General features: G+C 51.9%; 2 protein-coding genes across 5 annotated transcripts in view; both read right to left on the minus strand.

Annotated features, from left to right (window-relative positions):
- Nucleotides 1-3,637, minus strand: part of HDAC1 (histone deacetylase 1) — a 42,068-nt gene extending 38,431 nt beyond the window's left edge. Inside the window, exon 1 of the mRNA XM_055255553.2 lies at nt 3,480-3,637. Coding sequence (XP_055111528.1) covers nt 3,480-3,528 — 49 coding nt within the window. The 5' untranslated portion in view covers nt 3,529-3,637. The remainder of the gene's footprint in view (nt 1-3,479) is intronic.
- A 6,294-nt stretch (nt 3,638-9,931) lies between these two features.
- Nucleotides 9,932-23,214, minus strand: part of LCK (LCK proto-oncogene, Src family tyrosine kinase) — a 35,869-nt gene continuing 22,586 nt past the window's right edge. Inside the window, exons 2-13 of one of the 4 annotated variants that reach the window (XM_055255536.2) lie at nt 22,252-22,361; nt 21,868-21,949; nt 21,612-21,702; nt 21,276-21,374; nt 21,024-21,127; nt 19,936-20,085; nt 19,510-19,662; nt 19,213-19,392; nt 16,246-16,322; nt 16,000-16,153; nt 15,784-15,915; nt 9,932-10,590 (exon numbers count right to left, since the gene is read on the minus strand). In XM_055255536.2, coding sequence (XP_055111511.1) covers nt 10,388-10,590; nt 15,784-15,915; nt 16,000-16,153; nt 16,246-16,322; nt 19,213-19,392; nt 19,510-19,662; nt 19,936-20,085; nt 21,024-21,127; nt 21,276-21,374; nt 21,612-21,702; nt 21,868-21,949; nt 22,252-22,356 — 1,530 coding nt within the window. In that variant the 5' untranslated portion in view covers nt 22,357-22,361 and the 3' untranslated portion in view covers nt 9,932-10,387. Of the gene's footprint in view, nt 10,591-15,783; nt 15,916-15,999; nt 16,154-16,245; nt 16,413-19,212; nt 19,393-19,509; nt 19,663-19,935; nt 20,086-21,023; nt 21,128-21,275; nt 21,375-21,611; nt 21,950-22,251; nt 22,362-23,214 lie in introns of all 4 variants that reach the window. The other 3 variants (XM_063627963.1, XM_055255537.2, XM_055255535.2) reach the window with 3 other exon arrangements.

Below are 23,214 nucleotides of genomic sequence, written 5' to 3' on the forward strand. Positions count from 1 at the left end.
AATCCCCAATGCCAACAGTGTTTGGAAGTGGAGCCTTTTGGGAGGTGTTTAGGTCTCAAGGACTCTACCATCCTCACTAATACATTAATTGCCTTGTAAAAAAACAGAGTTTATCCTTTTTTGCCTTTCCACCTTCTGTCATATGAAGAAACTGAATTCAAAGCACCATATTGGAAGTAGAGACCAGACCCTCACCAGACACCAAATGCTGGCACCCTGATCTTGGACTTTCTAGCCTTGGACTTCTCAGCCTCCAGAACTATGAGAAATACATTTATGTTCTTTTTTTTTGACACAAGGTCTCACTCTGTCTCCCAGGCTGGAGTGCAGTGGTGCGCTCATGGCTCACTGCAGAGTCGACCTCCCAGGATCAAGTGATCCTCCCACTTCAGCCTCTCTACAGGCACATGCCATCATGCCCAGCTAATTTTTTTACTTTTTGTAGAGACAGAGTCTCCGTATGTTGCCCAGGCTGGTCTCAAACTCCTGGGCTCAAGAGAACCGTCCGCCCCAGCCTACCAAAGTAGTGGGATTATAGGCATGAGCCACCACATTTAGCAATTTCTGTTCTTTCTAAACACTGTTCTGTTATAGCAGACTAAGATACTGACGACTACCAAAAAAATTCTATCTTCTAAACTGCCTACTGGATGCCTCTACTTGGATGTCCCCTAAACATCTTAACAGTTATCAATAGTTATTTCTAAACAAACAAACAACAACAAAAAAACAGTGGCTTAGGCCTGTAATCCCAGCACTTTGGGAGGCCGAGGTGGCAGGATTGCTTGAGGCCAGGCCCAGGAGTTCAAGACAAGCCTGGGCAACATATTGAGACCCCGTCTCTAGAAGTTTAAAAAAAAAAAAAAAAGTTGGGGCCGGGTGCAGTGGCTCACGCCTGTAATCCCAGCACTTTGGGAGGCCGAGGCGGGTGGATCATGAGGTCAGGAGATCCAGACCATCCTGGCTAACACAGTGAAACCCCATCTCTACTAAAAATACAAAAAATTAGCCGGGCGTGGTGGCGGGCGCCTGTAGTCCCAGCTACTCGAGAGGCTGAGGCAGGAGAACGGCGTGGACCCGGGAGGTGGAGCTAGCAGCAGTGAGCTGAGATTGCGCCACTGCACTCCAGCCTGGGCGACAGAGCGAGACTCCGTCTCAAAAAAAAAAAGTTATCATCAACTGACATGGCATTCTCCAAACCTCCAAACAGTCACCATCAAATTGCCCACACCAGAGGCCAGGAAGTGTGGCTCATGCCTATAATCCCAGCACTTTGGGAGGCTGAGGCAGATGGATCACTGGAGGTCAGTTTGAGACCAGCCTGGCCAACATCGTGAAACCCCATCTCTAATAAAAATACAAAAATTAGCCAGGCATGGTGGCGCACGCCTGTAATCCCAGCTACTCAGGAGGCTGAGGCAGAAGAATCCCTTGAATCTGGGAGGTGGAGGTTGCAGTTGCAGTGAGCCGAGATCACGCCACTGCACTCCAGCCTGGGTGACAGAGCTAGACATCGTCTCAAAAAAAAAAAAAAATTGCCCACACCAGGAACTTGGGATCCATGCCTTCTTCCTTACCCCTACAATCTGAATTTATTTTTTTGTTGTTTTTTTTTGAGACGAAGTCTCGCTCTGTTGCCCAGGACGGAGTGCAGTGGTGAGATCTCAGCCCACTGCAACCTCTGCCTCCCAGGTTCAAACAATTCTAGTGCCTCAGCCTCCTGAGTAGCTGGGACTACAGGCATGTGCCACCACACCTCACTAATTTTTTTTTTTTTTTTTTTTTTGAGATGGAGTCTCACCCTGTTGCCCAGGCTGGAATGCAGTGGCACAATCTTGGCTCACTGCAACCTCTGCCTCCTGGGTTCAAGCGACTCTCCTGCCTCAGCCTCCTGAGTAGCTGGGATTACAGGTGTGTACCACCACGCCCGAGTAATTTTTGTATTTTTAGTAGGGATGGGGTTTCACCATGTTGGTCAGGCTGGTCTTGAACTCCTGACCTCATGATCTGCCCGCCTCAGCCTCCCAAAGTGCTGGGATTACAGGCATGACCCACTGCGCCCAGCCTAGATTTTGTATTTTTAGTAGAGATGGGGTTTCACCGTGTTGGCCAGGCTGGTCTTGAACTCCTGGCCTGGAGTGATCTGCCTGCCTTGGCCTCCCAAAGTACTGGGATTAGAGGCGTGACCCACTGCACCTGGCCCCCATGACTTTAATTTCTAAGGTATAAACCTGATGATGTCACTAACCTGCATAAAACTTGAATCATTCACAAGTACCCTCGATAAAGTCCAACTTCCTTGGGACAGCATGCCCAGCCCTTCATGGTCCAGTCCCTATTTACATCTTTTTTTTTTTTTTTTTTTTTTTTTTTTTAAGACAGAGCCTCGCTCTGTTGTCCAAGCTGGAGTGCAGTGGCACGATCTCAGCCCACTGCAACCTCTGCCTCCCGGGTTCTAAGGGATTCTCCTGCCTTAGGCTCCAGAGTAGCTGGGATTACAGGCGCACGCCACCATGCACGGCTAATTTTGTATTTTTAGTAGAGACGGGGTTTCACCATGTTGGCCAGGCTGGTCTCGAACTCCTGACCTCAGGTGATCCACCACCCTCGGCCTCCCGAAGTGCTGAGATAACAGGCGTGAGCCACCGCGCCCGGCCAAATGCCTGTTTTTCAAAGGTCCTATCCTCTCTCTTGCCTCTGAAACTTGCTGTTATCTTTGCCTTCCCTGTGCCTGGCTAAGAACTCCTGTTCTTCAGGTCCTAAGATGTCCCCTCCTTCTCTGACTCCTCAGGTGGAGTTCGGTGCCTCTTCTCTGTGCTCCCCTAACACTCTGAGCTCTCACACGGATAGAACTTCGGTCACTGGGAAGGGTGACCCGATCAACCCCACGGCCCCAGCTCCTCAACACTTCCTCGAACACAGTAACCTGCTTGAGAGATTAAGTGAGAAGTCTGTTTTAACAGGTTGCATCCTTCTCCTTGCAACCCCTGGCGCCCCACGTCGCAGTAGCAACCGCAGGCCCCGCTCAGAGGCTGGGGGAGGGGAGGCGGGCGACCAGTCGTGCAGGACTCTTCCCCCAGAAAAGATGAGAAAGGGACGGGGCAGGGAAGAGCTTTGGGTTCTCGGCAAGAAAATGTATCCTTGCAGCCGTCTCCATCAGATTCAGCCTCCCCGCTCCGAGGCACCCTCCCCTCTAGGAGTCCCACTCAAACTCTCCACATCAGACTTCCTCAGAATCTTCCCACCAAGATTACCTCACGCTTCCCCCACGCGATCCTCTCTTGGTCTCAGCCTCGATCTCCTTTCCTCGCAGCCTCCTCCCTCAGCCTCGACTTCCCCCTCGCAGCCTCCGCTCCGAGCCTCTCCCCAGCGCCTCCGCCTCCCGCAGCCTCCCATCGGCGCTCCAGCCTCAGCCTCCAGGTCCCCGGTCCGGCCCGGCCTGGCCCCGCCCCCGCCCCCGCCGCGAGGACGGTGCTCACCGTCGTAGTAGTAACAGACTTTCCTCCGGGTGCCCTGCGTCTGCGCCATCTTGCTCGCCTCCCGTCCCTACCGTCAGTCGGTCCGTCCGCCCTCCCGCCCGCGGCTCCGCTCGGCGTCCGACCCAGGGGGGAGGGGGCGGGCCTCCGGCCCGCCCCGCCCGTCCCCTCCTGGGCTCACCTATAGCCGCGCAGCCCGGGCACCGCTCCAGCCAATCAGCTTGCGCAAACACGGGCCCGGAACTCGGCAGGGGGCAAGGGCAGCCCGGAGAGGCCGCGGAGGGCCCCCGGGGCCTGTACCAAGGTCTGCGACAGATGGGTGGGGAGTCGCCCGGGGACCGTACCATCAGTCCCGGGGGAGGAAAGCAGCTCTGTAAACTTAACAGTCCCACTTCGTCGTGAAAAGCGTGCTTGGAGATCGGAGGCCAACTTTCTGATTTTACGGAGAATAAACCGAGGCCTACAGGAGAAAAGTGACTTGCACAAGGTCACTCAGCCAATAAAAGGGCTGAACCTGGGTTAGAAAGCGAGTTTGTGACCGCAAAGGAGGGCTACAGAAAAATAATTAAATTAAAAAGAAAAGCAACACGCGGGTTTGGAGAGGAAGAAACTGACAAGAAAGGGAAAGAAAGCTAATGTTTGTTTGTCGAGGGGCTGCTGTGTGCCAAGCACTGTGCGACAGTTTACCAATGTTATTTTAGTTTTTCCTCAAAACAGCTCTCGGCCAAGGGCTTTTTACCTCCATTTTACAGGACAGGATAAAGAAGTTCAGACTTCTGTGAATTACTCAAAGTTACACAAAGTAATTAAATTCAATTTTTCAATTGTACAGGGTTTTCTGAATGCCTTCTTTGCACCAGAGGCACTGTAACAAAGTGACAGAACCCAGCCTTTCTGACTCCAAAACCTACCTCCCTGATGCAGTCACCCAGGATGACTAGGCGTCTCTTTAGACAGGAGGGAATGGGATTATCCTATGATAAGAGGGCAGGTTTCTTTTCTTTTCTTTTCTTTTTGAGACAAGAATTTCGCTCTAGTTGCCCAGGCTGGAGTGCAATGGTGTGATCTTGGCTCACTGCAATCTCTGCTTCTGGGTTCAAGCGGTTCTCCTGCCTCAGCCTCCCGAGTAGCTGGGATTACAAGCATGCGCCACCATGCCCAGCTAATTTTGTATTTTTAGTAGAGACTGGGTTTCTCCATGTTGGTCAAGGTGGTCTCGAACTCCTGACCTCAGGATCCGCCCGCCTCGGCCTCCCAATATACTGAGATTACAGGCGTGAGCCACAGCGCCTGGCCTAGGAGGGCAGGTTTCTCAGCCTGGTAGCTAATGACATTTTAGGCCAGGTAATTCTTTTTTGTAGGAAGCTGTTCTGTGCCTGGGCAACTAGAGCGAAACTCTTGTCTCAAAAAAAAAAAAAAAAAAAAAAAAAAAAAAAAATTAAGCAGCATCCTTAGCTTCTACTCACTAAATGCCAGTAGCACCTTCCCCCCAGGCTGTGACAACCAAAATTGTCTCTAGACATTGCCAAGTACTGTGAAATAGCTTTACCATTTGGTTGGGGGGAAGATTAGTGGGGTGTAAGGGAGTGTAAAATTGCCCCCAACTCTCCCATTGAGAACCACTCCACCAGATCATCAGTTATCAACTGATCATCACTGAAAGCTGAAAGACCTAAAAGTGCAATGCTGGGCTATTAAAATAACTACAATAATGTCGATATTTAATGAGTGCTTCCGATGTGCTCTAAGTTAGCCACCTACTTGTGGTCCTACAGTCAACAAGAGGCTGGGCACAGTGACTCACGCCTGTAATCCCAACACTTTGGAAGGCCAAAGCGGGTGGATCACTTGAGCTCACGAGTTCGAGACCAGCCTGGGCAACATGGCAAAACCCCGTCTCTACAAAAAATGGAAAAATTACCCGGGTGTGGGGGCGCGCTGCTGTAGTTCCAGCTACTCAGAAGGCTGAGGTGGGATGATAGCTTGAACCCAGGAGACAGATGTTGCAGTGAGCCAAGATCATGCCACCACACTCCAGCCTGGGCAATAGAGCCAGGCCTTGTCTCAAACAAAAGAAAACAACAAGATACATCTTTATGCCTCTTTAAAGAGTGTTTGGGACTTGTGTTTCTCACTCAGAAACTGCATTTGAGTCATTAATTATAAAGTAACAGAAAATCTAAGACTGGGTGGCTCTATAATAGAAACAGCAAAGGGCCAGGGAACAAATCCTACTCCCAGTTCTGTGTTGCTAATTCTCAGCTAGCCCTGGGTGGGTTTACTTAACCGTTCTGGGCCTCCATTTCCCTTGCTATAAAATGGGGAGAAGGCCGGGCGCGGTGACTCACGCCTGTAATCCTAACACTTTGGGAGGCTGAGGTGGGCAGATCACCTGAGGTCAGGAGTTTGAGGCCAGCCTGGCCAGCATGGTGAAATCCCGCCTCTACTAAAAATGCAAAAATTAGCTGGGCGTGGTGGTGTGTGCCTGTAGATACCAGCTACTAAGGAGGCTGAGGCCAGAGAATCGCTTGAAACCGGGAGGTGGAGGTTGCAGTGAGCCGAGATCAGGCCACTGCATTCCAGCCTGGATGACAGAGTGAGACTCTGTCTCAAATAAATAAAAGAAATAAAATAAAATAACAAAAATGGGGAGGGTAGGAATACAAAGTTCACCGACGCTATGGCTGCACACAGTATCCCAAAGAGGCATGTGGGGATCAGATGAGATCATGAGGTGTGGCAGCAGGTCAGTCAGGTGATAGATTTACATTATTATGAATCAGATGCTCTTTGTTTGCCACACCCAGCCCTTTTTTTGTATATTTTAAAAATCAGGGCTGGGCGCGATGGCTCACGCCTGTAATCCCAGCACTTTGGGAGGCCGAGGCGGGCGGATCACGAGGTCAGGAGATTGAGACCATCCTGACTAACACAGTGAAACCCCGTCTCTACTAAAAATACAAAAAATTAGCCAGGCCTGGTGGCGGGCGCCTGTAGTCCCAGCTACTCGGGAGGCTGAAGCAAGAGAATGGCGTGAACCCTGGAGGCGGAGCTTGCAGTGAGCCAGATGGTGCCACTACACACCAGCCTGAGGGAGAGTGCGAGACTCCATCTCAAAAAAGAAAATTAAATTAAAATTAAAAAAATAAAAAATAAAAATTAGAGACCGGGTGCTGTGGCTCACTCCTATAATCCCAGCAGTTTGGGAGACCGAGGCGGGCAGATCACCCAAGGTCAGGAGTTCGAGACCAGCCTGGCCAACATGGTGAAACCCCATGTCTACTAAAAATATAAAAATTAGCTAGGCGTGGTGGCAGGCGCCTGTAATCCCAGCTACTAGGGAGGCTAAGGCAGGAGAATCACTTGAACCCAGGAGGCAGAGGTTGCAATGAGCTGAGATCACGCCATTGCACTCCAGCCTGGGTGACAAGAGCAAAACTCCGTCTCAAAAATAAAATAAAATAAAAATAATAAATAAAATTTTAAAATTAGATTATTTTCCCTTTAATAAAGAAATATGACATTCCCCCATATTTCTTTTTTTTTTTTTTTTTCTTGAGACGGAGTCTCGCTCTGTCGCCCAGGCTGGAGTGCAGTGGCGCAATCTCGGCTCACTGCAAGCTCCGCCTCCTGGGTTCACGCCATTCTCCTGCCTCAGCCTCTCCGAGTAGCTGGGACTACAGGCACCCGCCACCACGCCCGGCTAATTTTTTTTGTATTTTAAGTAGAGACGGGGTTTCACCGTGGTCTCGATCTCCTGACCTCGTGATCCGCCTGCCTCGGCCTCCCAAAGTGCCGGGATTACAAGCATGAGCCACTGCGCCTGGCTTTTTTTTTTTTTTTTTTTTTGAGACAGAGTTTCGCTCTAGTGGCCCAGGCTGGAATGCAATGGTGTGATCTCGGCTCACCACAACCTCTGCCTGCCGGATTCAAGCAATTCTCCTGCCTCAGCCTCCCGAGTAGCTGGGATTACAGGCACCTGCCACCACGCCCAGCTAATTTTTTGTATTTTTAGTAGAGACGGGGTTTCACTATGTTGGCCAGGTTGATCTTGAACTCCTGACCTTGTGATCAGCCTGCCCCGGCCTCCTAAACTGCTGGGATTACAGGTGTGAGCCACCGTGCCCGGCCAACATTTCCCCATCTTTCATCAAACACTCTGCCATCCTCAGGTATCTTTATTTTCTCACTTTTTAATGGAAATGTGGGTGCAAAAAACCATTTTCTTTATTATACCATTTATTAAATGGTATAATACCATAATATAATTTTCTTTATTATACCATTTATTAAACCATTTATCTTTATTATAAGAACAACAAGCATGAGCCTGGTGGTAAATAGCTACTAACACTCAGTTTCATTGTCTAAGACCAACAGGGAGTAGAGGGGTGGCCATTATTCAGCTCCACGAGGACAGATGAGTCCAACATAGCTAAATCTTCCCTTTTTTTTGAGATGGGGTTTCGCTCTCTTTTTCGCTCAGGCTGGAGTACAATGGCAGGATCATGCTCACTGCAGCCTTGACGTCCTGGGCTCAAACTATCCTCCTGAGTAGCTGGGACTACAGGTGCGCCCCACCACACCCTGCTAATTTTTTTTTTTTTTTTTTGGTAGAGACAGGGTTTTGCCATGTTGTCCAGTCTGGTCTTAAACTCCTGGGCTCAAGCAACCTGCCCACCTTGGCCTTCCAAAATGCTGGGATTACAGGAGTGAGCCAAACCACCTAGCCCCTATTTTTCAAGAGAAGGCAGAAATCTGGAGTTTTATGTAAAATCTCCCCAGTTTTATAAACTGACTAACTCAGTCTATTTTCAAGACAGCAGTAAGAGCCATCCTTTTAAAATGTAAGTCAGGGCTGGACGCTATGGCTCACGCCTGTAATCCCAGCACTTTGGGAGGCTGAGGAAGACGGATCACTTAAGCTTAGGAGTTTGAGATCAGCCTGGGCAACATGGTGAAACCCCGTCTCCACCAAAAATACAAAAAATTAGCCGGGAGTGATGGTGTGTACCTGTGGTCCCAGCTACTTAGGAGGCTGAGGTGGGAGGATTGTTTGAGCCCAGGAGGCAGAGGCTGCAGGGAGCTGAGGTTTCACCTTTGTTCTCCAGCCTGGGTGACAGAGTGAGACCCCATCTCAATTAAAAATAAAAAAATAGGCCAGGCGCGGTGGCTCACACCTGTAATCCCAGCACTTTGGGAGGCTGAGGCAGGCGGATCACAAGGTCAGGAGATCCAGACCATCCTGGCTAACACGGTGAAACCCCATCTCTACTAAAAATACAAAAAAATTAGCCGGGCGTGGTGGCGGGCGCCTGTAGTCCCAGCTACTCGGAGAGGCTGAGGCAGGAGAATGGCGTGAACCCGGGAGGCGGAGCTTGCAGTGAGCCGAGATCGCACCACTGCACTCCAGCCTGGGCGACAGAGCGAGACTCCGTCTCAAAAAATAAACAAATAATAAAAATAAATAAATAAGATAAAATGTAATTCAGATCATATCAGCTTTGCAGAGATTCCTGCAAAGTTTCCTCAAAATGGCTTCTGCAGAGGCCGCAAGGCCCCAGGCCTGTAGGGATCTATCCCCCTCTCTCAAAGCATGCCAGGTAAACGCCTGCCTCACCCTATTCCCTCTGGCTGACTGCTCCTCCCCCTCCTCCATACAAGGCTCACTCCTTCACCTTGGAATCTTTGCTCAAAAGCCACCTACCTTCTCAATGAAGCCTTCCTTTTTTTTTTTTTTTGAGACAGGATCTCCCTTTGTCGCCTACTCTGGAGTGCCGCAGTGGCACAATCATATCTCAATCAATCCTCATGCCTCAGCCTCCTCATCTGCTGGGACTACAAGCATGAGCTGCTATGCTCGGCTAAGTGTGTTTGGTTTTTTAAAAACTTTTTTTTGGAGACCAGGATCTTACTCTGTTGCCGAGGGTAGCCTTGAACTCCTGGCCTCAAGAAAGTAGTCTCAGGTACCCGGGAGGCTGAGACAGGAGAATCATTTGAGCTGGAGAGGTTGAGGCTACAGTGAGCCATGATCATGCCATTGCACTCCAGCCTGGATGAAAAAATGAGACCCTGTCTAAAAAAAAAAAAAAAAAATGAGGATATCGAGGATAGTTACAGATTTATTTGTTCCTCCTCCATTCCCGCTGCTTCATTTAGCTAGCCTTAAAGAAACAAAATCTGAGGTCAAATATAGCCCTTGAATAAGTAAAAAGTGCTGTTGCCCTTTTATAATGGGGAGGAAGGTCCTTTGACACACCCATTCCCTAAGGGATTCCAGGTAGGAGTCACCATGAATCCTTCAGGGAGGGGTGAAGAGCACTGTCCCGTTTGAAGGGGTCTGCAGAGCCCCCAGACATTCACTTATCCCATCTTTCACCCCAACTCAGGGTGACCTAGTTACCATTTTCTTAATCCCCACTGCCCACCCACAAAGAGTGGACAGCGAAGAGATGTACAACAGTCATCAACAGACATTTATTGAGCTCCTGATGTGTGCCAGGCCAGGCACCAAGGAGGAGCATACAATACAGAGGTATCAGATAAGGTCCTGGCCCTTGAGGAACTTCTGGATGACCTGAGGAAAGAAAAGTAGGTAGGCAGAAGCTTCTGTCAATCCCAGGCTTCTCCCCTCTCTCTGTGGTCTCAGGAAATGGGAGAGCCAGAAAGGGGTACCTTGTACAGTGTCCAAGACATACATGCACAGGCTACACATGTACAAGACACATGTGCAGAGTCCACGCAACTACAGGACACGTGTACAGACACAAGGTGCATATGTGTCACATGTGGGTGGGATTCGTGTGCAGAGTCCATATGTGCATAGGCCGTGTGACCATGGCACAAGAACTCCATCTCCCCAAGTCAGACTGGAGAGAAAGGGGGAGAACCCCAGGGCCTCTCCAGGCCTCTCAAGGCTGAGGCTGGTACTGGCCCTCCGTGGCGGTGAAGAAGTCCTCCAGCACGCTGCGCAGGTAGTCAAAGGTGGGCCGGTCCTCTGGGCGCTCCTTCCAGCACAGCATCATGAGTTGGTACAGCTCCTCTGGACAGTTGTCAGGGCGCACCATGCGGTAGCCTCGCTCCAGGTTCTGAATCACCTCCGGGTTGGTCATCCCTAGGGGTTGATGGGAGAAAGGGCATCAAGGTCAGGCACTGGAAGCCCACAGGCGAGGGTAATGTTAGGAATATTCAACTGGCACAGTGTGAGCACCAATCCAAAAGAAGCTTGGTCTTCATCAATGGTAAGGTCACACTAGCGGTACTTGTTGAATGTCAGTCGCACCACTTGGAGTGCCTGGTATAGATTATTTCCTTTTTTTTTTTTTTTTTTTTTGAGATGCAGTTTCACTCTTGTTGCCCAGGCTGGAGTGCAATGGCGCGATCTCGGCTCACCGCAACCTCCACCTCCCAGGTTCAAGCAATTCTCCTGCCTCAGCCTCTCGAGTAGCTGGGATTACAGGCATGCACCACCACACCAAGCTAATTTTGTATTTTTAGTGGAGATGGGTTTCTCCATGTTGGTCAGGCTGGTGTTGAACTCCTGACCCCAGGTGATCTGCCCGACTCGGCCTCCCAAAGTGCTGGATTATAGGCGTGAGCCACCATGCCCAGCTGATTATTTACTTAAAAAAAATGTTTCAGATAAGGGATCTCACTATGTTGCCCAGGCTGGAATGCAGCAGCTGTCCACAGGCACAATCATAGCACATTGCAAATTTGAACTCCTCAGTTCAAATGAGCCTCTCACCTCAGCCTCCTAAATAGCTGGACAACAGGTGCATACCACCACGACCAGCTCCCCTGGTGTAAATTAAATGCTCAATAATACACACATGTTAGTTGTGGAACCTTGGGTGAGCCCAGTTTCCTTATTTGGAAAATAGAGTAAATAACTGTTCCTACCTCACAGAATTGTTATGAGGATTGAATGAGATTGTGCACAGAAAGCATCAAATATAGTGCACAGGCCAGGGGTGGTGGCTCACGCCTGTAATCCCAACACGGTTGGAGGCCAAAGCAGGCAGATCACTTGAGGCCAGGAGTTCAAGACCAGCCTGACCAACATGGCAAAACCCCATCTTTACTAAAAATACAAAAATTAGCCGGGTGTAATGGTACGTGCCTATAGTCCCAGCTACTTGGGAGGCTGAGTCACAGTAATTGCTTGAACCCGGGAGGTGGAGGTGCAGAGGTTGTAGTAAGCTGAGACTGCACCACTGCACTCCAGCCTGAGCAACTCAAGCCAGACTCTTGTCTCAAAAAAAAAAAAAAAGAAAGAAAAATAATATATATATATTATTATGTATAAATCACAGAAAGCATCAAATCTATCCAGGCACAGAAAGTCTTGATTGGAGATGCTTCATAAAGGGCACCTGAGGCCATCTGTGGTGGTCATGCCTGTAATCCCAATGCTTTGGGAGGCCGAGGCGGGTGGATCACCTGAGGTCAGGAGTTTGAAACCAGCCTGGCCAACATAGTAAAACCCTGTCTGTACTAAAAAAATACAAAAATTAGCTGGGCGTGGTGGCACACACCTGTAATTCCAGCTACTCGAGAGACTGAGGCAGGAGAATAGCTTAAACCCAGGAGGTAGGGGTTGCAGTGAGCTGAGATCATGCCACTGCACGCCAGCCTGGGCGACAGAGACTCTGTCTGAAATAAATAAATAAATAAATAATAAAGGGCACCTGGGATTATTATTATTTGGTAGGAATGATGAGAAGGTCAGGGCCCAGGGCAGGATGGGCACCCACAACCAAGACAGTGGTGAGGTCTCTCCAGTTTTAAGACCAGGCACATGACATCCTGCATCAGGAAGCCAAGTGGACCCTGGGCCTCACAAAGCAGACTTTGCTTGGGCTTGAGAAGGTTCCTCAGGCCCCTCCATGACCCAGATGAAATAGTCTTTGAGCTGGTTCTCTCTCTTTATGCTGGTCCTGGCCCCTCTGGCAGGCTTTTGGCAGGTAGACCCCAAGAAGAGCTGCTCTGGAGAACTGCATGATCACAGCAGTAACATAGCTCCCTCCTTCCCTATTTCTAAATTGCTCATGTAGTGTCTGGTTTCTCCTTCAGTCTTCTGAACAAAGATTGTGACAAGCAGTTCCCAAAGACTAAAACCTTACAGGGTATTTACAAAATCAAAGTTTTGCTCCTGGAAAGCTTGGGACTAAAGCCTGGTCAACAGAGACCCTTTTTCCCCAGGACTTGTACAAGGGAGCCTCTACCTATGGGACTCTCATTTTTTTTTTTTTTTTTTTTTTTTTTTTTTTTTTTTTTTTTTGAGACAGAGTCTCCCTCTGTTGCCCAGGCTGGAGTGCAACGGCACAGTCTCAGCTCACTGCAACCTCTGCCTCCCAGATTCAAGCGATTCCCCTGCCTCAGCTTCCCGAGTAGCTGGGACTACAGGCGCATGCCACCACACCCAGCTAATTTTTGTATTTTTAGTAGAGATGAGGTTTCACTATGTTGGTCAGGCTGGTCTCCACCTCCTGACCACATGATCCGCCCATCTCAGCCTCCCAAAGTGCTGGGATTGCAGGCGTGACCCACCACGCCTGGCCGGGACTCTCCCATTTTAAAATTGAGGCATAGGAGGACATAGGCCACGGAACTAAACACCCATGGCCAGAGTTAAGGGTGCAAGCCCACAGGCTAAATCCAGCCTGAGTATAGCCCACAGATCCACTTTGGATTGGCCCTAGAGTGGTTTTATTTATTTATTCATTTAATTAATTTATTTATTTTTATTTATTTTTGAGAGGGACTCTCACTCTGTTGCCCAGGCTGGAGTGCAACGGCGTGATCATGGCTCACTGCAACTTCTGCCTCCACGGTTCAAGTGATTCTCCTGCCCCAGCCTCCTGAGTGGCTGGGACTACAGGTGCCCACCACCAGGCCTGGCTAATATTTTTGTATTTTTAGTAGAGGCGGGGTTTCACCATGTTGGCCAGGCTGGTCTTAAACTCCTGACCTTGTGATCCACCCACCTCAGCTTCCCAAAGTGCTGGGATTACAGGTGTGAGTCACTGTGCCCGGCCCCTAGAGTGCTTTTAAACAATTTGAATCAATCGCCAATAAATGGAAATGAACAAATTTTCCTAAAACTCCAAGTTTTGGCTTCTCTTAAAAAAACAAAAGATCTGTTTTTTTGGGTCCCCCACGCCTTAATTGCAGCCATCTGCTGGAGCAGCTGCAAGTTTACCAAGGTCCCCATTTCTCCCCATTGTCTCCCTGACCCTAATGCTATATGTCAGTTGCCATTTATCATCATGCTTTCACTGCCTATTTTCTTCTAATAGATACATTCCCTATGGGTTTGCCTCTGTGGGAACAGGGGAGGAGCAGTGAGGACACCTGGCAGGATAACTGGAGAATATTTCCGTATTTCCAGCTCCAGCACTATCCCTGGACTCTGGGTTGGGGCAAGCCCAGGGCAGGGAAGCCCCTCAGCTTTTCACCTGTCTCCAAGGTGGTTATTTTTGTTTTTGTTTTGAAACAGAGCCTCGCTTTGTCGCCCAGGCTGGAATGCAGTGGCATGATCTTGGCTCACTGCAACCTCTGCCTCCCGGGCTCAAGCAATTCTCCTGCCTCAGCCTCCTGAGTATCGAGGATTACAGGCGTGCACCACCATGCCCAGCTAATTTATATATATATATTTTTTTAGTAGAGACGGGATTTCACCATGTTGGTCAGGCTGGTCTCGAACACCTGACCTTGTGATCCACGTGCCTCGGCCTCCCAAAGTGCTGGGATTACAGGCGTGAGCCACTGCATCCGGCCTTCCAAGGTGTCTTTACCTTCCTTGGAGCAAAGGTCTGTTCACCTTGCTCTGGGGATATGGGAAGCTTCTACAAATTTAGCCACTGTGCCGCATGACCTCCCTACGCCTGTCTTTGTGCTCCATTTCCTTTCCCCAGAGTTTCTTAGCAAGTTCCTTTCAAAAATTCCATCCTTGTCTTGGCTGAATTCAGGGGTAAAGGGCTTTGTCCAGGAGATAGTGGGAGGAGTCAGTGTATACTGACAATCTACTATAAGTCAGGCTCTTTCACAAATGGTCTCTCATTGTTTCTTTTTTCTTTTTCTTTTTTTTTTTTTTTTGAGACAAGTTCTCTCTCTGTTGCTCAGGCTGGAGTGCAATAGAATGATCATGGCTCACTGCACCCTCAACCTCCTGGGCTCAAATGATCCTTCCACCTCAGCCTCCCAAATAGCTGAAACTAGAGATGTGTGTCACCGTGCCCAGCTAATTTTTAATTTTTTTTTTTTTTTTGTAGAGATGGAGTCTCTCTTTTTCATTTTTTGAACAGAGTCTTGGTCTGTTGCCCTAGGCTGGAGTGCTATGGCATGGTCTTGGCTCACTGCAACCTCTGCCTGCCTGGCTCAGGTGATCCTCCCACCTCAGGCTTCTGAGTAGCTGGGACTAGAGACACGTGCCACCAAACCTGGCTAATTTTTGTTTTTGTAGAGATGGGGTTTCGACCAGTTGCCCAGGCTGGTCTCAAACTCCTGGGCTCAAGCAATCCTCCCACCTTGGTCTCCCAAACTTCTGGGATTATAGGCATGAGCCACTGTACCTGGCCTAGTCTCTTATTTTTAGTATCAGGAAACAGGCTCAGAGAAGTGAAGTGACTAGCTTCACTAGGCACAGGAATGATCTGAACAAGGCCAAACAAAGTTAGCCACAGTGGCAGATCTGCTAATAAAAGGTAGGCCTCTTGTCCCTGAGCTAGATTTTCTTCTACCATACTAGGCTGCCTGGGCCAGAACCAAAGAAAAGAGCTGGAGCAGGTGCAGTGGCTCACGCCTGTAATCCCAACACTTTGGGAGGCCGAGGCGGGCCGATCACGAGGTCAGGAGATTGAGACCATCCTGGCTAACATGCTGAAACCCTGTCTCTACTAAAAATACAAAAAATTAGCCACACATGGTGGCATGTACCTGTAATCCTAGCTATTTGGGAAGCTGAGGCAGGAGAATCACTTGAACCCAGGAGGCAAAGGTTGCAGTGATTCGAGATGGCGCCACTGCACCCCAGCCTGGGATACAGAGCAAGACTCCGTCTCAAAAAAAAAAAAGAAAAAAAGAGAAAAAGAAAAGAGCTGGGGTTATAAAAGAGAGATACGGAGATGGAAGCTAGCCCTGGGAGATGTGGCGTCTGCCTGGGGATGTTGGAGTCATACCCCTGAGAGGATAGAGGAGATGCAGCTACAAAGTTTCAGATTCTGAGACTGGAAAGAATTGAATGTGAAGACATGGACTTGCTGCCCTTCCCATCACCCTTTCAGTTCCTGCCCTTGGCTCTAACCTGGGTAAGGGATGCGGCCATGGGTGACAATTTCCGTCAGCAGGATCCCAAAAGACCACACATCCGACTTGATGGTGAATGTCCCATAGTTAATGGCTTCTGGCGCTGTCCACTTAATGGGAAACTTGGCCCCTAAGGAGGAGGCAGAGTGAGGTCACCTGGGTCTGCTTGGCCAGACCCTGCAGGGCCCAGACCACCCTTAAATCTCACACTTACCCTCCCTGGCTGTGTACTCGTCGTCCTCAATGAGGCGTGCTAGGCCAAAGTCTGCAATCTTGCAGCTCAGGGTGTCAGACACCAGAATGTTGGCAGCCCGAAGGTCACGATGAATATAATTCCGCTCTTCAATGAATGCCATGCCTTCTGCAATCTGCAGGTCAAACACAGATCAGCAGTCCTGAGCCAGATGTCTTCACGTCACTGGCCTGTGCCCTTGCCCAGCCCCCTCCCCAGTCTCCTTACTTGGGCTGCCATGTCCAGGAGTTTGTTGATGGTCAACTTGATGCCTGAAGGGGTCTTGAGAAAATCCACTAGACTCCCTGTGGGCAGAAGCAAGAGTTGCTGGCCCAAGTTGCCCCAGGGGGAGGCCCCCAGACCCTTCTCCTCCAACTGGGAGTCTAGAAGTGTGTCTGACACGTGGAAAGGAAGAGTGAAGAGTGAGAATGGGGAGTGTGTGTTCAGAGTAAGGATGCCCAGAATATGTAAAGGTTTTTTTGCGGAGGGGCTATAGGGTAGAGCATGCTGGGAGTGATCTGTAGGTTTTTCATCACCAATAAGGTAGAACCCAGACTCCTCAACTAGTATCCAAAGCTTGGCATGGTCCACACTGGTAGCTTCTTCTATTTCCCCCACTCTCTGCCTTTGACTTCAAACACTTTAGCAATTTTGAGATCCTACACTCAGACCACTAGGCTCTCACCCCAAAGCCTCTTTGGTTCATCTCTGCCTGCTAAAAAAATTCTACTTTTCTTTCATGGCCCAGCTAGACTGCCCCTCTAGGAAGCCTCTCTAGATCCTACCAGGCATAATAAACTGGATCATCATCTACACTCCCATGGGCATGCTGGCACTTTCCCATGGCACAAACTCTGGTTTCCCCAGTAGCTGTAACTAAAATCAGGTTTCTCTGACAACGAGAACCTTGTTTCATCCATCCATGTTCCTGGTGCCCAGCCGAGAGTAAGAAACAGTAACAATGTGCTGAATATATTGGATGGAATAAGAAAGAGGGGGTCTGGGGGTCTGAGGGACCACCTGTCTCATAGTGGAGGGCAGCTGGACATGGATGGGAGTTGCTAGGATGCAGTGAGTGACCAATAGCCCTTCCCAAGAGATTAAAACCCTGTAAAAGGATGACAGCAACCTGAGTGTCCCCACTATGAGTGCTGAACTAGTTACCAAAGACAAAGGCCTCACCTACACACAGCAAATACATAGACATAGATACACTGCCATTCTTCCATTATGTCCATGGCAGATGTTACTAATCATTCCCGGCACTCACTTCCAATGAACCCCAGAATCCTTCTCCAGCACTACAAGCAACTACCAATCAAAGTTGATACACATGATAGGCTGGGCGTGGTGGCTCACACCTGTAATCCCAGCATTTTGGGAGGCCAAGGCGGGAGGATCACCTGAGGTCAGGAGATCGAGACCAGCCTGGCCAACAAGGCGAAAACCTGTCCTACTAAAAGTACAAAAATTAGCCAGGCATGGTGGCACATGCTTGTAGTCCCAGCTACTTGGGAGGCTGAGGCATGAGAATCACTTGAACCCAGGAGGGGGAGGTTGAAGTGAGCTGAGATCGTGCCACTGCACTCCAGCCTGGAAGACAGAGTGAGACTCAAAAAAAAAACAAAGATACACATGACGTAATCTATTTGCCATTTCCCATTAGCCAATGAACAGCTTGTTTCTCTTCCTGAAAGAAGGATAGATCTTACACTCCCAAAGAATCACAGCCACATAACAGCAACAAACTTATTGATCAGTTACTATATGGTAGCCATTGTTTTGTGGGTTTTTTTTGTTTGTTTTGAGACAAGGTCTCACTCTGTTACCCAGGCTGGAGTGCAGTGGTACAATCACAGCTCAGTGCAGCCTTGACCTCCTGGGCTCAAGTGATCCTCCCACTTCAGCCTCCCAAACAGCTGGCACTACAGGCATACACCACTACGCCCAGCTAATTTTTAAACATTTTTTGTAGGAATGAGGTCTCGCTATGTTGCACAGACTGATCTTGAACTTCTGGGCTCAAGTGATCCACCCACCTTGGCCTCCCAAAGTGCTGGGGTTATAGGCTTGAGCCACAGCACCTGGAAGTAGGCATAGTTCTAACTGCTCTGTATGCATTAATTATTTCATCCTCACAAGACCCTGTGAGGAAGTTACTAATGCGTTATTTTAGTAGGAAACCATGGCAGAAAGAGGTGATGTAATTATCACGAAGCCATAAAATCATGAAGCCAGGCTTCTGACCCAGGCAGTCAGACTCTAGAGGCCTTGAAGAATACTCTGTATTATTTCTGGTGAGCCCATTTAGATTTCTGCTGTTATACTTGGGGAAACTGAGCACCAGAGACAGTGCAGGCACTTGGCCTCTCACACAGCAAATTGGCGTGAACAAAGCTGAGGCTAGAAACTCATATTCCTCTTCCTGGGGCTCTCACTCTGTCCAGTAACAGACCAAGAGGGGTGCAGGGGTGGGGGGCTGACTCAGAACTGAAAAAGAGGGCTTTGGTGGCAGACCTGCCCTCCCAAGGCTCAGGGGCAGAAGGGAGAGAAACAGGGCTAGGGACCCACTCGCTTTCTGAGATCAAGCATCCTGAGATCAAGGTAGGGCTTTGAAGAAGGCAAACAGAACGGCAGGTCAAGGAAGGTTGGGGTGAATGCTCTTCCAGAACATTCTTGCCACCTTAGGCTTGCCCCCAGACAAGACCAGATCAGAGGATACACCTTTTTCTCATGCCTGAAGGTGAGTCTTTTTTTTTTTTTTTTTCGATACAGAGTCTCGCTCTGTCACCCAGGCTGGAGTTCAGTGGCATGATCTCAGCTCACTGCAACTGTAACCTCCACCTCAGGGATTAAGGGGATTCTCCTGCCTCAGTCTTCTGAGTAGCTGGGATTACAGGCATGCACCACCACACCTGGCTAATTTTTGTATTTTTAGTAGAGATGGGGGTTTCATCATGTTGGTCAGGCTGGTCTCGAACTCCTGACCTCGTGATCTGCCCACCTCAGCCTCCCAAAGTGCCGGGATTACAGGCCTGAGCCACCGTGCCCGGCTGGAGGTGAGTCTTTAGGGGCCAGAAAGCTCAAGAAACCCTCCTTGCTTGAGCTTTGGGCCAGAAGAAAAGTATTTCCACCCTCCGGCAGGGACAGCGGGGACAGCAGTGTCCCCCGGCAGCCGACTCGGGCAGCACCCACCATTCTCCATGTATTCAGTGATGATGTAGATGGGCTCCTGGGTGACCACAGCGTAGAGCCGAACCAGCCGCTGGTGTTGCAGCTGCTTCATGAGGTTGGCCTCGGCCAGGAAGGCGTCCGGGGACATGCTGCCCTGCTTCAGGCTTTTCACCGCCACCTTCGTGTGCCCGTTGTAGTACCCTGGGTCGGGGAAGGGAAGGAGTGGGAAGGTCGCCAGGCAGCTGTCCTGGGACTCTCACCACCTCAGCGGCCCCTCCCATTCCCCTCTTCCCAGGCAGTCCTGGAGGCCACACTCACCCATCCACACCTCCCCGAACTGTCCAGCCCCCAGCCGCTCCACCAGCTTCAGGGTCTCCCTGGGAACCTCCCACTCGTCCTCCCACCACGGCTTCTGGGGCTTCTGGGTCTGGCAGGGGCGGCTCAACCGTGTGCACAGCCCATCTGAAGCATCTGCGAGGACAAGGGAGGGGTGAAGGCTGTCAGTAGGGCAGGCCTCGTATTGACACCACCTCCCCCACTTCTCCAAGCCCCCATCTAGGTGAAGTGGACTAGCAGGGGGGTGTGGGGCTGTCACCCAAACACTTGGGACCGTAGGGTCAGGTTCCACACCTCACCCACCATGGGGAATGGAGGAGCACATTGAAAGATGGATGGGGGACACCCGAGGGGGACTGAGGGGAGATAGGCTGATAGGGCACAAGGGAGGGTTCCCGTCGGGCTCACTGGTGTAATGGCGGACCAGTTCATGCAGGCCAGGAAAAGTGATTCGGGGGGAGATGTAGAAGCCACCGTTGTCCAGATTACGGATCTTGTAATGTTTCACCACCTCTCCCTGGTTCTGGTCGAAGTCCCGGACCGACAGTGAAAACGATCCTGAATGAATGAATGGATGGACAAAGGGACGAAAGAACGCAGTGAGTCTGGCCCGCCACCTCGCCCCCACCTCGGGCTCACCCCGCGCGTCCCCTTCCGACTCACCCCGCGTCCCCACCTCAGGCTCACCCCGCGTCGCCCCCTCGGGCTCACCCTGCGTCCCCCCCTCCGACTCACCCCGTGTCGCCCCCCTCGGGCTCATCCCGCGTCCCCCTCCGACTCACCCTGCGTGCACCTCCGACTCGCCCCGTGTTCCCCCCTCGGGCTCACCCTGCGTCCCCCCCTCGGGCTCACCCCGCGTCCCCACCGCAGGCTCACCCGGCACCCCCCCTCGAGCTCACCCTGCGCCCCGCCCTCGGGCTCACCCCGCGTCCCCCTCCGACTCGCCCCGTGTCCCCCCCTCGAGCTCACCCTGCGCCCCCCCCTCGGGCTCACCCCGCGTCCCCCTCCGACTCGCCCCGTGTCCCCCCCTCGGGCTCACCCCGCGTCCCCCTCCGACTCGCCCCGTGTCCCCCCCTCGGGCTCACCCTGCGTCCCCCTCCGACTCACCCTGCGCCCCCCCTCGAGCTCACCCTGCGCCCCCCCCGGGCACACCCCGGGGCACCCCTCGGGTTCACGCCGCATCCCCACCTCGGGCTCACCCCGCGTCCCCCTCCGACTCGCCCCGTGTCCCCCCCTCGAGCTCACCCCGCGTCCCCCTCCGACTCACCCCGTGTCCCCCCCTCGGGCTCACCCTGCGCCCCCCCTCGGGCTCACCCCGCGTCCCCCTCCGACTCGCCCCGTGTCCCCCCCTCGAGCTCACCCTGCGCCCCGCCCTCGGGCTCACCCCGCGTCCCCCTCCGACTCACCCCGTGTCCCCCCCTCGGGCTCACCCTGCGCCCCCCCTCGGGCACACCCCGGGGCACCCCCGCGCCCAGTCGAGGCCGCCGCCCGCTCACCCGCGGTGCTCTCGCTCTCCCGGATGAGGAAGGAGCCGTGAGTGTTCCCGGGCGCCAGGAGCTGCCGCTCCGCGTCCTTGCGGCTCAGGTTCTTGAAGAACCAGCTGTGCAGGGCGGAACGAACGAAGGCCGTCGGCTGTCGTCGGATCTTCCTCCGTGGCCTTCAAGCCTTCACCGCCACCCCAGGCCCACTCCCTGCTCCGGGATCCCTAGATCTGCTCCCACCCACCCCCACGACGGGTGCCCACTTACGGTTCGGGCTCCAGGCTGTTCGCTTTGGCCACAAAATTGAAGGGGATGAAGCCTTCCTGGCCCGTGGTCAGGGACTGCGCCTTCCACCACTCGCCGCTCCTGCGCCACCGAGGTGGGTCAGTGTGGCTCGCTCAGCCGTCGACCCGAGACCCTCCCTCAAAGACCCCTCCACCCCTTGATCCAGCCTCCCCGAGCCGTGGCTCAGCAATCCCGAGCCTCGAATTTTGTCCCAAGGGCGGCCACCCCGAGCTGGTCAAGGGCCGCAGGAGGGCTGCGGGTCCCGGAGATCGCCGCTCCCGCACGGACTCCGCCAGAGCAAGGTGGAGAGGGACTCACTGCTCCAGGATGCGGAGCTGTTCCCCCTTCTCAAAGCCCAGGTCTCCGTCGTGAGAGGGCTCATAGCTGTGCAGGGCGATAACCAGGTTATCTGTAAAGACAAGGGGCATCAGGGAAAACCGGGCTGGGATGGGCAGGAAGCCTGGGGCAGGGGACAAGAAGGCAGGAGCGGGGAGAGAGTAGGTGAGGGAGAGGTGGAAGCCGACAGCCAGGGATCCGCAGGCCTTGTCTTCCAGGCCCTGCTGCCTGGGGTCACCTTGCAGTGGGGAAGCCGGCGGATTGGAGCCTTCGTAGGTAACCAGTGGGTCCCGCACCTCAGAGCCATTTCGGATGAGCAGCTGTGGAGTGGGGGATGAGGGTGGGGTCAGAAAGCAGAAGGCTGGGTCAGACCCTGGCCCCCTTCCCCCCTGCCCTGCTCTCAGCCTCTCCAGCATGGTTGGATGTTATACCTGAGTTTACCAAGTACTTGCTGTGTGTTCTTAGGAGAGTCCCTTCCCCTCTCTGGGCCTCTTTTTCTTTCTGTATTTCAGGGGAGAGGGCCACTCTATTCTTTCAAGGGCCTGTAGTGCTGGTCATTTCTTTCTCTTGGGTTGCATGCTCTACCCAACTCCCTCACCAAGGCCCCTGTCTCGCCTCTTACCGTGCCCTTGCCATCCAGTGGGACTATGGGATAATGGCAGTTCTCACACACATCGATGTTTTCCATCCAGTCGTCTTCCGGGTGTGAGCTGCAGCCGCAGCCCATGGTCCCTGAGGGAATGGAGAGGGGGCTGAAGGGGGTCCCCCAAGATCTGCTCCCCCAACAACGGACATCATGGGGCCTTGCCCTGGAACGTTCCAAAATACCTGAGCTTGTGAGATCCTGGGATCCCCATTCACCAGCCACAGAAAAGCTAAAATAGGGGATCCCAGCTCCAAACTGGTGCTCCCTCTGAGTCCTCAGGCCACAAGTAAATTCACACACGGCCCCTGAGCCCTAGCCCCACCCTCCCACCTGGGATGGGCAAACCGCCACAGGCACCTTTGTTAGTCTAGTTACCCACTTCCTGCCTCTGCCCCCTCCCTCTCCCTCTGCCAGTACCCTGTGTTGGGAGGACCACCCCCTAGAGATGACACACACTTTCCCAAGCCTGGGAGAGACCTGACTTATCAGACCCTCCCCTACTGGAGAGGTGTGCACGCCCCACCTCCTATTACAATTCCCCTGTCTAGCTGAGGAGGCTGAGAAAGAGGCTTCTTCTCCCGAAGTCCACCATCAGGCCCCTGCTGTTCCCCTCACACAGCCCACACAGGGTTCCTTCGAACACGGGCTTGCTTCTCCCCAGCAGAGAACCCTCCAGTGACTCTGTTGGCCATGACTTTTTTGTTGTTTATTTGCCTGTTTTAGCAGTGGTAATTTTTTGTCTGATGAAATCAAGCAGAACTCCATAGATAAAGCGATAAATGTGTGCCTGTTTTGCCTGAAGCAGAGTGGGGCCCTCACTTTGAAGCCCCCGGAGTCCCTGCAGCTCCTCCTTCTCTAGGGCTGCTCCTCAGAGTGCTTGGAAAGCGCTGTCCTCAAAGTTTAATGTACCATGCATTCCAGACCTTTCATATCAAGATC

This window comes from Symphalangus syndactylus, chromosome 12, assembly GCF_028878055.3.
Source record: "Symphalangus syndactylus isolate Jambi chromosome 12, NHGRI_mSymSyn1-v2.1_pri, whole genome shotgun sequence".
Lineage (NCBI taxonomy): Eukaryota > Metazoa > Chordata > Mammalia > Primates > Hylobatidae > Symphalangus > Symphalangus syndactylus.